The following is a 12,113-nucleotide window of genomic DNA, read 5'->3' on the forward strand; positions in this document are numbered from 1 at the left end:
TCATATTAAATTTTCTAGCATTAATTGTTATTCTTGTCAGGCCACAATTATTATTTAGTTTTATCAAGAATTGATAAATATCGAATTCAACATCGTGAAAATGGCTGCTTAGAACTATGAACTACGTATACTTTGCATTATTGTTTGACGTTTAGTAATGATACTTGAATTCTCATTTCTTTCTACGTGGGTCAGAATATCAAGAAGACTTTGAAAATTAATTTAAAAAGAATAAAGCGAAAAAATCATACGTACGAACAAAAATCACAACACTTTTAGCATTTTCTTCGTTACCATGTGCGTTTGTTTTAGTTTTCAATTCCGCCATTAGACAGTGACTTCAGTGCCCCCTATAGTTCGTTGGAGTTGCAAATAGTTATTTTTGTGCATTCTTTAGTAAACTTTTCTACTGAAAATAAATTTAAGTTAAAGTTTATTTATTTATTTTTTTGCATTTTTCCTGATTAAATATTTAATGTTAACTTCTGTGTTGTTTTCCAGAATTATCTCTTGCTTTTTCTTATTTTATACTTAATTAATTTTTTCTTTTTTTTTTCTAATAAAAGTCATTATAGTGCAGAAGTAACTTGTTTTGTTGGGCTAATTTTCATTTATTTTTAAAAATGAAAGCTGTAAATAATCTTAGTTTTTTGTGACCTTGTTATTTGCTCTTTTTTTAGATGCATTCACCTACTGTTATATCAATTCCTGTACTTAATGTGGTTAGAAAAGATCTGGCACTACGAAATGAAGTTGTTTACTTCCTGGAAGAAACCCATATTCCAATCAATTGTCTCATCTGTTTAGATGAAATTAATTTAAAGGTAATTTACAAAACATTTGATCATCCAGAATGAAAATCAAGCTTACATTTAACTTAAGAAAATTTGATATTTGTTGTCCTAAAAATGTCCTAAAATTTTATCACAATTTTGTTCTAAAATTTTTGAAATCACAACTCTGAGCCCTGCCAATATTACTTCTTTAGCAAACAAAAATGCTTTTATTCAAATATGCTCTGCATGTTTTGTGTTCTATTTAAATAACTGAAAGAAATTTCCTTTTAATGTTACACAGAAGAGAATTAAAAATAATAAATGACATAGTTAAATTAATCCGTTTGGCCTCTAATAAATAAATCTGCTGCTGTTGTCAGCTCGACAAAACAGTTGTTAATGCATGGTCCATATATTCAATGAGTACCATATGTTACATCACTTATTTCAGAACCATTTGATCTGATTCAATATGCGTGTTATGCAATCAACCTGACCTTTCTTTCTTCCTCTTTCTGTTATTACATAAAAGTGGCACTTAGTTTTTAACAAAAATGTGTTGGAGTCATATTCTCTTGAGTATGTGTTCATACTTAAATAGTCCAATTCAAATCCTAATTCTATAGATTTTGTAAAAGTTTTTCAGAGCCAAAAAAGTGCTAGAACTAAACTTTCATATAAATTAAGCTCTGCTTAGAAGTAGGAATTCTTTTGAAGACCCCTCACTGTGAAATTGGTAGAGCAGGACAGGTTAAGGATGAGAAGCTGTTCTAAGAAACAAAACATATACATATATAGTAAAACCTGTAAAGTTGACCACCTGTCTTAAGTTTACCCCTTTTAACAGGTACAGAATAAGTCCTATGTATCAACCTCTATAAATTGAATATATTTATATATAAAACATATTATGAATAAAAAAAATTCAGTTTAACTTCAATCTGAAAAAGCTATTGAAATCTTAATACATAAAAATCTTCTGTGCGTACGTTTGTCACCATAAGGCTTTTAAACGGTTGGACCGATTTTGATCAAATTTTTTGTAAGTAATTAAGTTGTGGCAAGCATGGTTTCCAAGCGCGATGGATCCAATCGGAAATGTTTTTGTTGATTAATTAATTTAAACATTGGATGGCAAAATCTCCCACTTGATTAATATTTATTTTAACTTATTGTTGAGCAAGAACTGAAATAAATATTTAACCCGTTGCCAAAGGACAGTAAGAAAGCCAGCTCTGCTTTTTATAACGAAATTTCCTACTGTGATATGTCAACTCGGAATAGATAAAACATAGAGAGTGAGAGTAAAGCCTTCATTTCTTGAAAACAACGATTTTAGGTCCAGTGGTATATTTTAAAGTGAAGTACTGCAAGGTTCATGCAAAACCTGTATTCTGTTGTGTAGTTGAACCATGTGACCGGATCGGTGCTTTAGGTTTTCCTAACTAAATGATCAGAAAGTACCGTACCTAGCAACATTTGTTTCTCGGCTGAAATCTGAGTTTTGGCAACAATGTCAAGAATACTTTAAAGAAGGAAAAAATGATGGAAGACGAAACAAATTTTATTTTCGTTCAGATAAATTACAACAGGGTAGTTTTGTACACGAAAGATCAGTGCAGTGGAAGATCTTTATCTTTGGTGGAAAAAAACAAATTAGGCAATGTATGAAGCTTAAAAAGTTTTGGTTCAAAAGATCGGCCCACCAATCGGTCGGAGTTGGCTTCTCTCACTGATTGGCTGGATTACAGTAACGTGGTGGCTTGGCGACTTAGGCTATAAACAATAGAGTTGTGCAATCATCTGTTTACATTTTAAAGATAGTTTATGTAATTTATTGTATTTTTTGTTTATTTGGCGAAATATTTCAAATTGCAAAGGATTGTTTTTCGTTTTTAAAGAATTTTTAGTCATTTTAGTTGAATGTGTTTATTTTACATCGGGAGGGGAGAGGGAAGGATGAGTGATTTTCGCTTATTCAGAGAATTGTTTTTACCTCTATCATTTTTCTAAATGATAGCCTTTCGATTGTTTTATTCTTTTTCATACGGGGGATGTTGCAGCGGGATTTCCCGCTTGTTCTAGATGCATAGTTAGTTTTTTACACTTAGTATCCGAGGACGCTTTTTATCCTTTGAGTAAGGCTGAAGGAACAAACCATCAAGTACGAGAGAAAAAATAGTTAATAAAACAACTGCTCAGTGGGCATTAGTTAAATCAAGTTGTAATAAATATACAAATTCTGACACCATAGCAGCTTAAAACATTTTTTTTACTTCTTTTTTTCAACAGAACGGTTCAAACACTTGATAGTTTATTGAAATTTTTTAACTTTTGAATTTATAAAGTTTGAACAGAACAACGTCTGTCGGGTCCTCTAGTAGTTGTATATATTTTTGTGAAAATTGCAGCATCAATATATGTTTATTAATGTTATTTCTACTATTGATTTGTAGGCTCTTTCAGAAAATGAAAATTTTACTGTAACTCTTGTTGACCACAATTTGTTATCTGATGAGCAGACATACTTGCAATCAAAAGTGGTGCAAATAGTTGATCATCATTCTGTTGACTGTGAAGAAAGACTTAGGAAGTAATATATTTCTTGCATATATTTTTCAAACTTCTAAAATTTTGAATGTGTGAACTATGAGTAACTTCTATGCTTTAAAATTTGTTTTTTTCAATTCTTATAAGTTTCTGATGAGTATTTTTATACAATTTGAATATATGTCATTACTTTTTCCAATAGTTTAGAATAAGTAAAAAGTAAGCAAAGTAAAAGTTTACGAATTATTAAATGTTTATTGAATAAATGCATCATGTTCAAATAAAGAAATGCCTTGTTAAAACGTTAAATATAATCCCAATTTTGCTCAGAGGACAGTAAAAGAAAATCACTTCCTAACATTTAAATTTTCCCATTGCTGTGAAATAAAGATATTGTTTGATAATAATAAAAAATTGTTGTTTAAGTAAACTTGGTTTTTTAGAATGCTTTGAAGACAAAACAGGCATGAGTTTGAGACATTTTAATGTAAGCTCTAGCATTTATGTACAATGTACATGCCAACCTTTGGTAAAGTGTAGCAACATCAAACATTGCTGATAAGCGAATAATGCATCATAAGTTTAGGTTTTGATTTACATTTCATGAAGAGAATTTTAAGTTGCATAAGGTGACATCTGGTGAGCAATAAAAGTAAAATTACATTGAATTAAAAATTAAAGTTTATATCGTCGCTTCAGAACAATAGTAGGACATCTTACTGTTGATTTTTTGTTTAGATGTACTAAGGTTGCTCTGAGGTGACGATATGTGCAGTTTTTATGTGCTAGATGTTCTAAACTACTTTAAATTAAAATAAATATGTAGTAAGGGGTAACAGATAACAAATCTTGATCACCTTATCTGTTCAAGGTGAAACTGTAAAGAGAAGTGCTACGCATGTGAAGTTTAATTCCATGATACTAGTTTAATTCTGTAAGACTTAGTGTTGCTTGTTTATAGGGTGAGCTGCTAGTAATAAAACCATTTAGTGGAAGTTTCTACAAGTTCATTTTAGTTTCACAGGAAAAAAAATTAAAAATTGTTCTGTGTGTGAATAAATATACCAGGACTAACAATAATTAATATTTTGTTTCAGTTTTATTTGCCATTATTGGAATGCCAAAATATTGATTATTACTGTTAAATGTTGTATAAATAATATTTGATAAGTAGTAAAATAGGCAGTACCATAGGAGAATCCCCCCCCCTTCTCCCACAAACTTACCCTCTCCCATCTACACTCTTAATGGCTAAGCCCTTCCGTAGGATGGGCTTTAGTTTCCAACTTGATTGACATACTGTCTTGGTAGCCCTGATAGTTTTTTCTATTAAAGATGAATGTTTTTCTCATAAAAAAAAAATCTTCATAAGTAACAGATGTGTTGATTATCTTCAATTATTTAGTGGTTGACGAAGAACATTTTTTATGAAATGCACCAGTAAATTACTTGGAAAAATAACTTTTTTTTTGCAAATGAAAGTTCTATTAATTTTAGCAAAAATGTTTGTAATATCTTTGGTTTGAGACCATTTTTATTGCTTACCATTTTACTTGACCATTTTTACTTGACTATTTTTTCATTTTCTGGCACTGATGGCATTTTAGACAGCCAACAGTTGACCACTCCTTAATCCTAACATGAGTGGTTAGTTATTAACTGATTTTTTTTTCTTAATTTTAATTTGCTTAAAACAAACATAGATGATCTGCATATCACATTAAGCAAACCTGTGGAATTAAATTTAACCTCAAGGCATGCGGTTAAACATTTTATCTCATAGCCCCTCTCACTAGTAATGAAAATGACTTGAAACTTTCTAGGTGACTTTGTAAATGTTTCTTCCTTATATCCTATCATAATCTCACTAAAATCTATAAATTGTAACAGAGCATTTTATAGGTTTCTAGAAAATTGTTATAGCTATCAGATAAATAGTACCAGACTAGAAAAATCTTAAACTTTACATGTCCTTCCGGGCATGTTTGTCTAAAAGGTACATGGCCAGGTTTTTTTTAACTGTATAATAATAAAAATATTTGAGTTTGTTGTCTAGCATTAATCACACAAAAAAATAATTTCACAGCTTTATATCTGAATTAAGAATTATTTCAATATACGACATAAAAAAGTTTAAATGAATAGTACATAATAAGTCATTAAAATTAAAAATACTAAATGTAAAAATTGTAATAATTACATGCCCACCTGGGCATGTAAGGGTAAAAGATTCATGCCCGATCGGAATTTTTACATGCCCCGAGCATGTTGGGCAATATAATTTTCGAGCCCTGAAATAGTATGTACTTTTTCTTGTCTATACATTTTGTGCTCAAGTAGTCAATTACTGGTGGATCACCCTATTTATTTACTAATCATCTTTTGTTTGTGTATGTTTTAATGGTGTTATTAAAATCGTTAATTTAAAACTAGTTTTCCTGTCTGGTGTCATAATGTAACAATAAGTGTTTGAAATAATGTGTTATATAAATTTCATTTTTTTTTCTTTATAATTTATTTTTGTTGATAACTACTTAAATTTTCAATAATAGTATTGATTGCCGTATTGAAGAAGCTGGATCATGTTGCAGTTTAGTCGCCGATATGATCTTTAATTCTAATGAAGCTTCTATGATGGATCCTCAAATAGCAATGCTTTTATATGGTAAGTCTTTTAGTTTAAAACATGTTTCTTATATTTTGTAGTAAGTTACCCCCCTAAGCCAGGGCTGAGGCAGAAATACTTAAAATACACCACCAGCTCACTTATTCCAGGGAATAATTGAGCTGGTGGTGTATTTTAAGTATGTTTCTTATAACTTAAATAAACAATATGCTTGGTGTAGGAACTGCAGTTATTTATTTATATAGTAGAAGTTGTTTATGAAAACTTCACTTTTAATCATACATTGGTTATAGCTGGCCCTAGCAAATCCTGTTTGACAGTAATATTCGAAAAATTCTTTAGGTGTGATCTTGTGGTTTGTGTTCTTTCTTTTATTTATTTATTTTATTTGGACTTTTCCATGTGTTCATAATTGCCCCATTTTAGTAAATAATGGGATAGTTATGACAATTTGTAATAATTAAAAAAAGAAAAAACATCACAGGCTTGGTTACGAACAAATTTGCTATTGCCACAATTTTTCGAGGGCAGAAATTTCTTTGCATTGACATGACTTTATTTCTTATCTTTTCTTGATATTGTTATCAAATAACTGCACACTTGAATAAAGTCTCTCACAGAAATTTACACTATTAGACTGTTTTAAAAATGGTGTTAATCATAACTATCCCATGGTTAAAATTAACTTGCACAACCCTGCAATGCTTTATTATTGTGCTATTTTCACATTGATTTACAATTTTACAGGCACAATCATCCTTGACACTGTCTGCCTTCAGGAAAGTGCTAAAAGAGTGAAAGAAATTGACAGAAAAATTGTGTCTAAATTGGAGCCTTATCTTGAAGGAATTAGCCGGGAAGAAATCTTTGGAACCTTACGTAAAGTAAAATTTGATGTTTCAAGTAAGTAAATATTTTTGTTCCAATAGCTAAATCACTTTCGAGCTGTTGTTACAATAACCACCTGTAGCTAAATATAAGAAGGTCAACAATATGGCTAAGGCAGTTTTGTTTCTTCCTTTTACAAAAAAAGGAAGTATTGTATTCATGAAAAATTTTCCACTCAAAAGTGGGCCTTAATTTTCATTTTTCTTACCCCCGAATGAATGTTGAGTTTTTTTTTCGACCTTACCACACGTGCTATATGCCTTGGAACCTACAGACACCCGGAATAACCATTTTGACGACCCCCGAGTTAATTACAACGAATTTTCTCGTGATGTCCGTATGTATCTCACATAACTCAAAAAGGGTATGTCCTAGAAAAATGAAATTTGGCACGTAGACTCCTAGTGGGGCCTAGTTGTGCACCTTCCCTTTTGGTTGCATTCGTATGTTCCTAAGGGGGTCTTTTGCCACTTTTTGGGGTAAATCATTGTTAATTTCGATATAAACTCAAGTGGTGTTATAATTTGTCGGACGCTTGGCGATATATCGCCAGTATTTTAGTCACCAAGTTCTGTCGCCAACTTGGCAACAAGGAGTAAAAGGAAGTCATGTGATGCACACATCAGCTCGTTGATTTATGTATGTTCTTTGAAATTTCAGTAGCGTCTATGTGAAAAAAATTATTACAATTTTTCAAAGTGAAAATGAGTTTTTTTATTTATTATGCAATGGTTCAGTTGGGTATATTATGCACTCCCCCCCCCATGTGTAATATAAAAATTAAATGATATTCAAAAATTATGTATTTTGCATGAATAGAAATTTTATCAGTTTCAAACTCATGAATTACTGTGGCTTCTGAAATACTATTAATATCATGACTCTTTTAAAGATAACTGTGTTTATGCTGTATTTTAGGCAGAAATATATTTTTATCAAAAGTTGCAATTTGATTTTTATCTAAAATTACTCAGTCTAATGTTTAGAAAAGTGGATAGTGTTAAAATGTCATATTTAATGTCAGAAAAAAAATGTGATGAGAATTTATTTATGCTAACTAATCTTCAAGCTGTTTTTTTTTTTAATCATTTTTTATGAATCCTAAATATAAGGGTAAGAAATTATTATCCACGTTTATGTGTACTATGTGTTATGTTTTTATTGAAATAATTCTAATAAATTTTGTTCAAAAATATTAGAGATTTATGTTGTTAATAATCATTCCAAAATAGGACTGTTTTATTGATCTTGATTTTGCTATTAAAAAGCTCTCAAAAATTTTTATTTCTGTAATAGAAATTGTGTTTGCAGATGGAAGGAATCTTGTGAATGAAACCTTTAATGTAATTAAATAGTTTAAAATTATCTGCCTCAAAACAAAATTCTTGCAATTATTCAATGTAACTTTATATTTTCAGAGATACCTGTAGAACAGTTGCTGCAAAAAGATACAAAATACATTTCAAATGGTTTGGCTTCAATTGCTATTGCTTCATTACCAATGATGTTACAGGTTTTTTACTTTTTTTTCCAAAAATTTAAAAATGCATTATACTTGTGGCTTTGATGTGATTTTAGTTGTTTCATCATTTTTTTTTTTTTTTAAATTGAGCTTATTTGAATTTTTTTGCAGGATATTCTCAAAAGGGATATTTTTTTGAATGCTCTTGATACAATGGTAGAAGAAAAAAATTTAATGTGTATCATATTACTTGGATCAGAAGTGTCTGATGACAACTCTTATTTTAAGCGTGAAATTGCAGTCTTTGATAAATGTCCTGAATCTTTAGACAGGGTATGTTTGCATCGATCAAATATATTTTGCTTCAATGTTCTTTAAAATTTAAGCTGCCTCCGTTTCTTTTAATATAAGGGCAAAGTGTATAATTCGGAATGAGATATACTTGAAGGAGAATTTGTTTTGGTATTGTGTGTCATACTCGAAATGGAGAAAGTAATACACTCTAGTTACATTCCTCCCCCCCCCCTTTTCAAAATTCTTATCCCTTTTTTTATTTGAAAGTTTATTCTAGCTTCTGATTTAAATTAAACTTTTATATAAAAGGAAATGTATATTTTGCTATTCTATATATTTTGCCTTTCATGACGATGAAAATTTAAAAGCCTGTGAAGGAAAATATTTTCTGATTTATTTTTTCTGGAGGTTTTTTTAATAAACCAGCTTTAAATTAAAATTAAAAATGACAACACTTGCAAAATATTATCAATTCCATATTTATCTTCAATTACTTCATTCTTGTTCAAAATAGCAATTGTTTCATTGTGTTCTTATTTATTTTGTAAATGCAATTCAATACACATTTTGATAGAATCACAAAAACTCTCAACATATGCATATATTGCAATTGTTGCACTTGTCTTATCATATTTAAAATGTTATTTAATCATTTATGATGAGCATAGGGTTTACCAAAATGTGTAGGCAGAATGCTAAATACAATATTTTATTTACTATTAAATTTTAAGCAATAGGCTTAGTTTCCCCTTTTTCTGTTGATGCTTATAATTTAAGCTCAAACATTAATTTTTTATTTTTTTTTACTGAGTTTTTGCATGTTGAATAATGTTTTTTAACATGTCTTATGTCTGCATTTTGTAAATCAGGGATTTTGAAGGTATTTAGCTCTTTCTCCAAAAAATGATTGCTTTATATAAGTTTTATTTATTATTTAATTTGCCTCACTGAATTATAATAACCCCTTAATTAACCTAACTTAAATTCTTTTATTTTTCTTTTTAGATTTCTAACTATTTGTTGAGCTTAGAAAATCCTTCACTGTGTTTGCAGTCATTACCTTTAATGGCAAAAAATGTCAACCTCTTTGAGCAAGGAAATTCAGCATTATCTAGGAAATTTGTTTTACCAGTGATGCAGAAATATTTAAAATCTGATAACTAAGCATTTATTTCGATGTATAGAAATTGTCTTTATTTTCTGTCCAGAGTTTATTCTAAAATAAATACTTCAATCAGAGGAAATATTAGTCTTTATTTGTTGTCATATTTCACCACAATAAGCTTCTGAGCCTGAGCTGGTACATCATTTGTACCAGTAGCTTTTTGTTTTCAAACGTCAAGGCTCATTTTTTTCCTAACTAGGAATTTCTCATAAATTTGTGGTATGAATCCATTAAAAAATCATAGTTTTGAGAGATATTTTCAAAACATTGAAAGGAATTGTAATTTCTACCATCTTGTGTATATAAACTACTTCTGGTACAAATGTTGAAGCACCTTTTGCTCAAAAGATTAAAGTTTTTGTTTTCTATTTAATTCTATATTCACATAGTTAATCATCTAATATAAAATGAAAATTTAAATTGAATCGTATCAGTCTAAGCTGACTGTACTTAATGTTCTTTTAATTACATGCGTAGTTACAATATTGTCATCCCAGAGCAACAGTAGGATATCCTAGATGTCTTACTATTGCTATGAGGCAATGATTTGTCAAGGACAACAATCTGTTAAAACATGTTTACAATGGTAGTCATACAATCAAAACAGTTACTTTTATATACAAAACTTGAGTATGCATGAAGGTATTCTGTTGCAATTAGACGTTTCAATATTTAAACTATTGTCTCTAGTTACTATTATTCATGTAAGTACTCCCCCCCTCCCCCTCCTTTTTTTTCTAATATAAGTATTTGAGTTTAATTTTTTGGGTAACACATTTTAAAATTAATAAAAGAGAAGCATCAGAAGTAACAATAAAAATTATTATAACCGACTCTAAAGCAATATAAACATAGCTATGAAAATGAGTAACTTTCTTTTTTTATTGCTATGGTTAAAATTATTTTTAAAAATTTAACGGATACATACATAAATTTTATCAAGTATTTAAAAATTCATCATTAAAGCAAAATATATAAATAGTTTTTTGAATAATGAAACAAGTTTTTTTGTAGGTACCCATCAAAAGCATTTTTTAAAAGACTTTTGAAAATAATCAAAGGCTGCAATTTGGTTCTGGGAATAATAACCTCCGGATCCAAGTAATGTTATATGCACTGACTTTTTTCTATGATTCTATCTACAGCACCCATCTAATAATATCAAGCTTGAGAATTATGTACAATTCAAATGAGTACCACTTCCATACAGTAAAGTTACGGCTACAGTTTGTGATTGAATGCATGGAAACCATTTGAAATGTACCTTTTTTTTTTTTTTTTTTGCTGAAGGAAGCTAGTAATATAGGTGTTTCACATGCAAAACTTTGATACTTTTTTCTCACACGTGTATAAAGGCGTGAAACCTATAGTTTTTATTATTAAAGCACGTTGGAAAAGCCGTGGCTCGACGAAAAACTTCTGGTCCAAGTTCAAAAAGCTATTTCAAATAGTGGTTTCTAAACTTTTTAAACATACAACCTTCTTTTTCACGGAAAAGTTGTTTATCTCCCCCATCATCATTTTTTGGATAACCCGGTGTGACGTCGTGAGTCACAGATGTAAAGATTAACAATTTCAATCTTTCATTAAATCAAAACACACCACGAACAAGGAAGGACTGAACCCCTTTTTAAAATTAACGAAAAAAAAAATTTATTTACAGAAAAAAAAATAAAAATCGTTACATTGATGGGGTTACAAATTCAGGCAAACACAGTTGCCTCAGTGGTGGTCAAAAACAAAAATCACGGTTTCCAACGAAACCGGAGAAATGCCTAGGGGCACCTGTTTCTCTCAAGTCCTAGAGCAATCTGCCTTCTAAAAATGTGGATCGAGGTCTTTTTCGAAGACACGGGGCTTGCCAACTAAGCCCCCTTAAAATATCCCATTGGTGGAAACTTGGTGACGAACACTGCTACGTCGTTTTTGTAGAAGAAACCAAGGCCCGGATTCGTTGGTCGACCGGCGCCTCATTAACATGGAGCACACCTCCCCGTCTGCGGTTTCTCGGCAACGACAAAGTCGGACACCGTCCAGGGCTGTCAGGCAAACTCGTCACACCTGGTTTTAAAACTGTCCGAAGTGGTGCCAGACAGTCTAGTCCATTATTTAGAAGCGGTATTCCAACAAAAGCACAAAGGCGTAGAAGAAGAATAGCTGTCCGTCAGTTCCACAGAGTACGGTCGGGCATCCCCGTCGCACAATGGACGCGCGGCATCAAAAAGGGCACAGGACTGAAGATGCCACAGCTCCTCCCCCCTTAGGAAGGAAATTTCGTTGTGCAACCACATCAAATTTCAGGTGACATTGACGTCCAAAACACATTTAGGAAAACGAGGGTGTCCCAGGTCA

The 12,113-nt window shown here is 30.8% G+C and overlaps 1 protein-coding gene across 2 annotated transcripts in view; it reads left to right on the plus strand.

Moving 5' to 3' along the window:
• The window catches only part of LOC129220348 (protein prune homolog 2-like), a 58,254-nt gene that overhangs the window by 6,892 nt on the left and 39,249 nt on the right, over nucleotides 1-12,113 (plus strand). For both annotated transcript variants that reach the window (XM_054854753.1, XM_054854754.1), the window contains exons 3-6: nucleotides 681-824; nucleotides 3,233-3,369; nucleotides 5,879-5,991; nucleotides 6,700-6,855. In XM_054854753.1, the coding sequence (XP_054710728.1) occupies nucleotides 681-824; nucleotides 3,233-3,369; nucleotides 5,879-5,991; nucleotides 6,700-6,855 (550 nt within the window). The remainder of the gene's footprint in view (nucleotides 1-680; nucleotides 825-3,232; nucleotides 3,370-5,878; nucleotides 5,992-6,699; nucleotides 6,856-12,113) is intronic.

This window comes from Uloborus diversus, chromosome 4 (genome assembly GCF_026930045.1).
Source record: "Uloborus diversus isolate 005 chromosome 4, Udiv.v.3.1, whole genome shotgun sequence".
Taxonomy (NCBI): Eukaryota; Metazoa; Arthropoda; class Arachnida; order Araneae; family Uloboridae; genus Uloborus; species Uloborus diversus.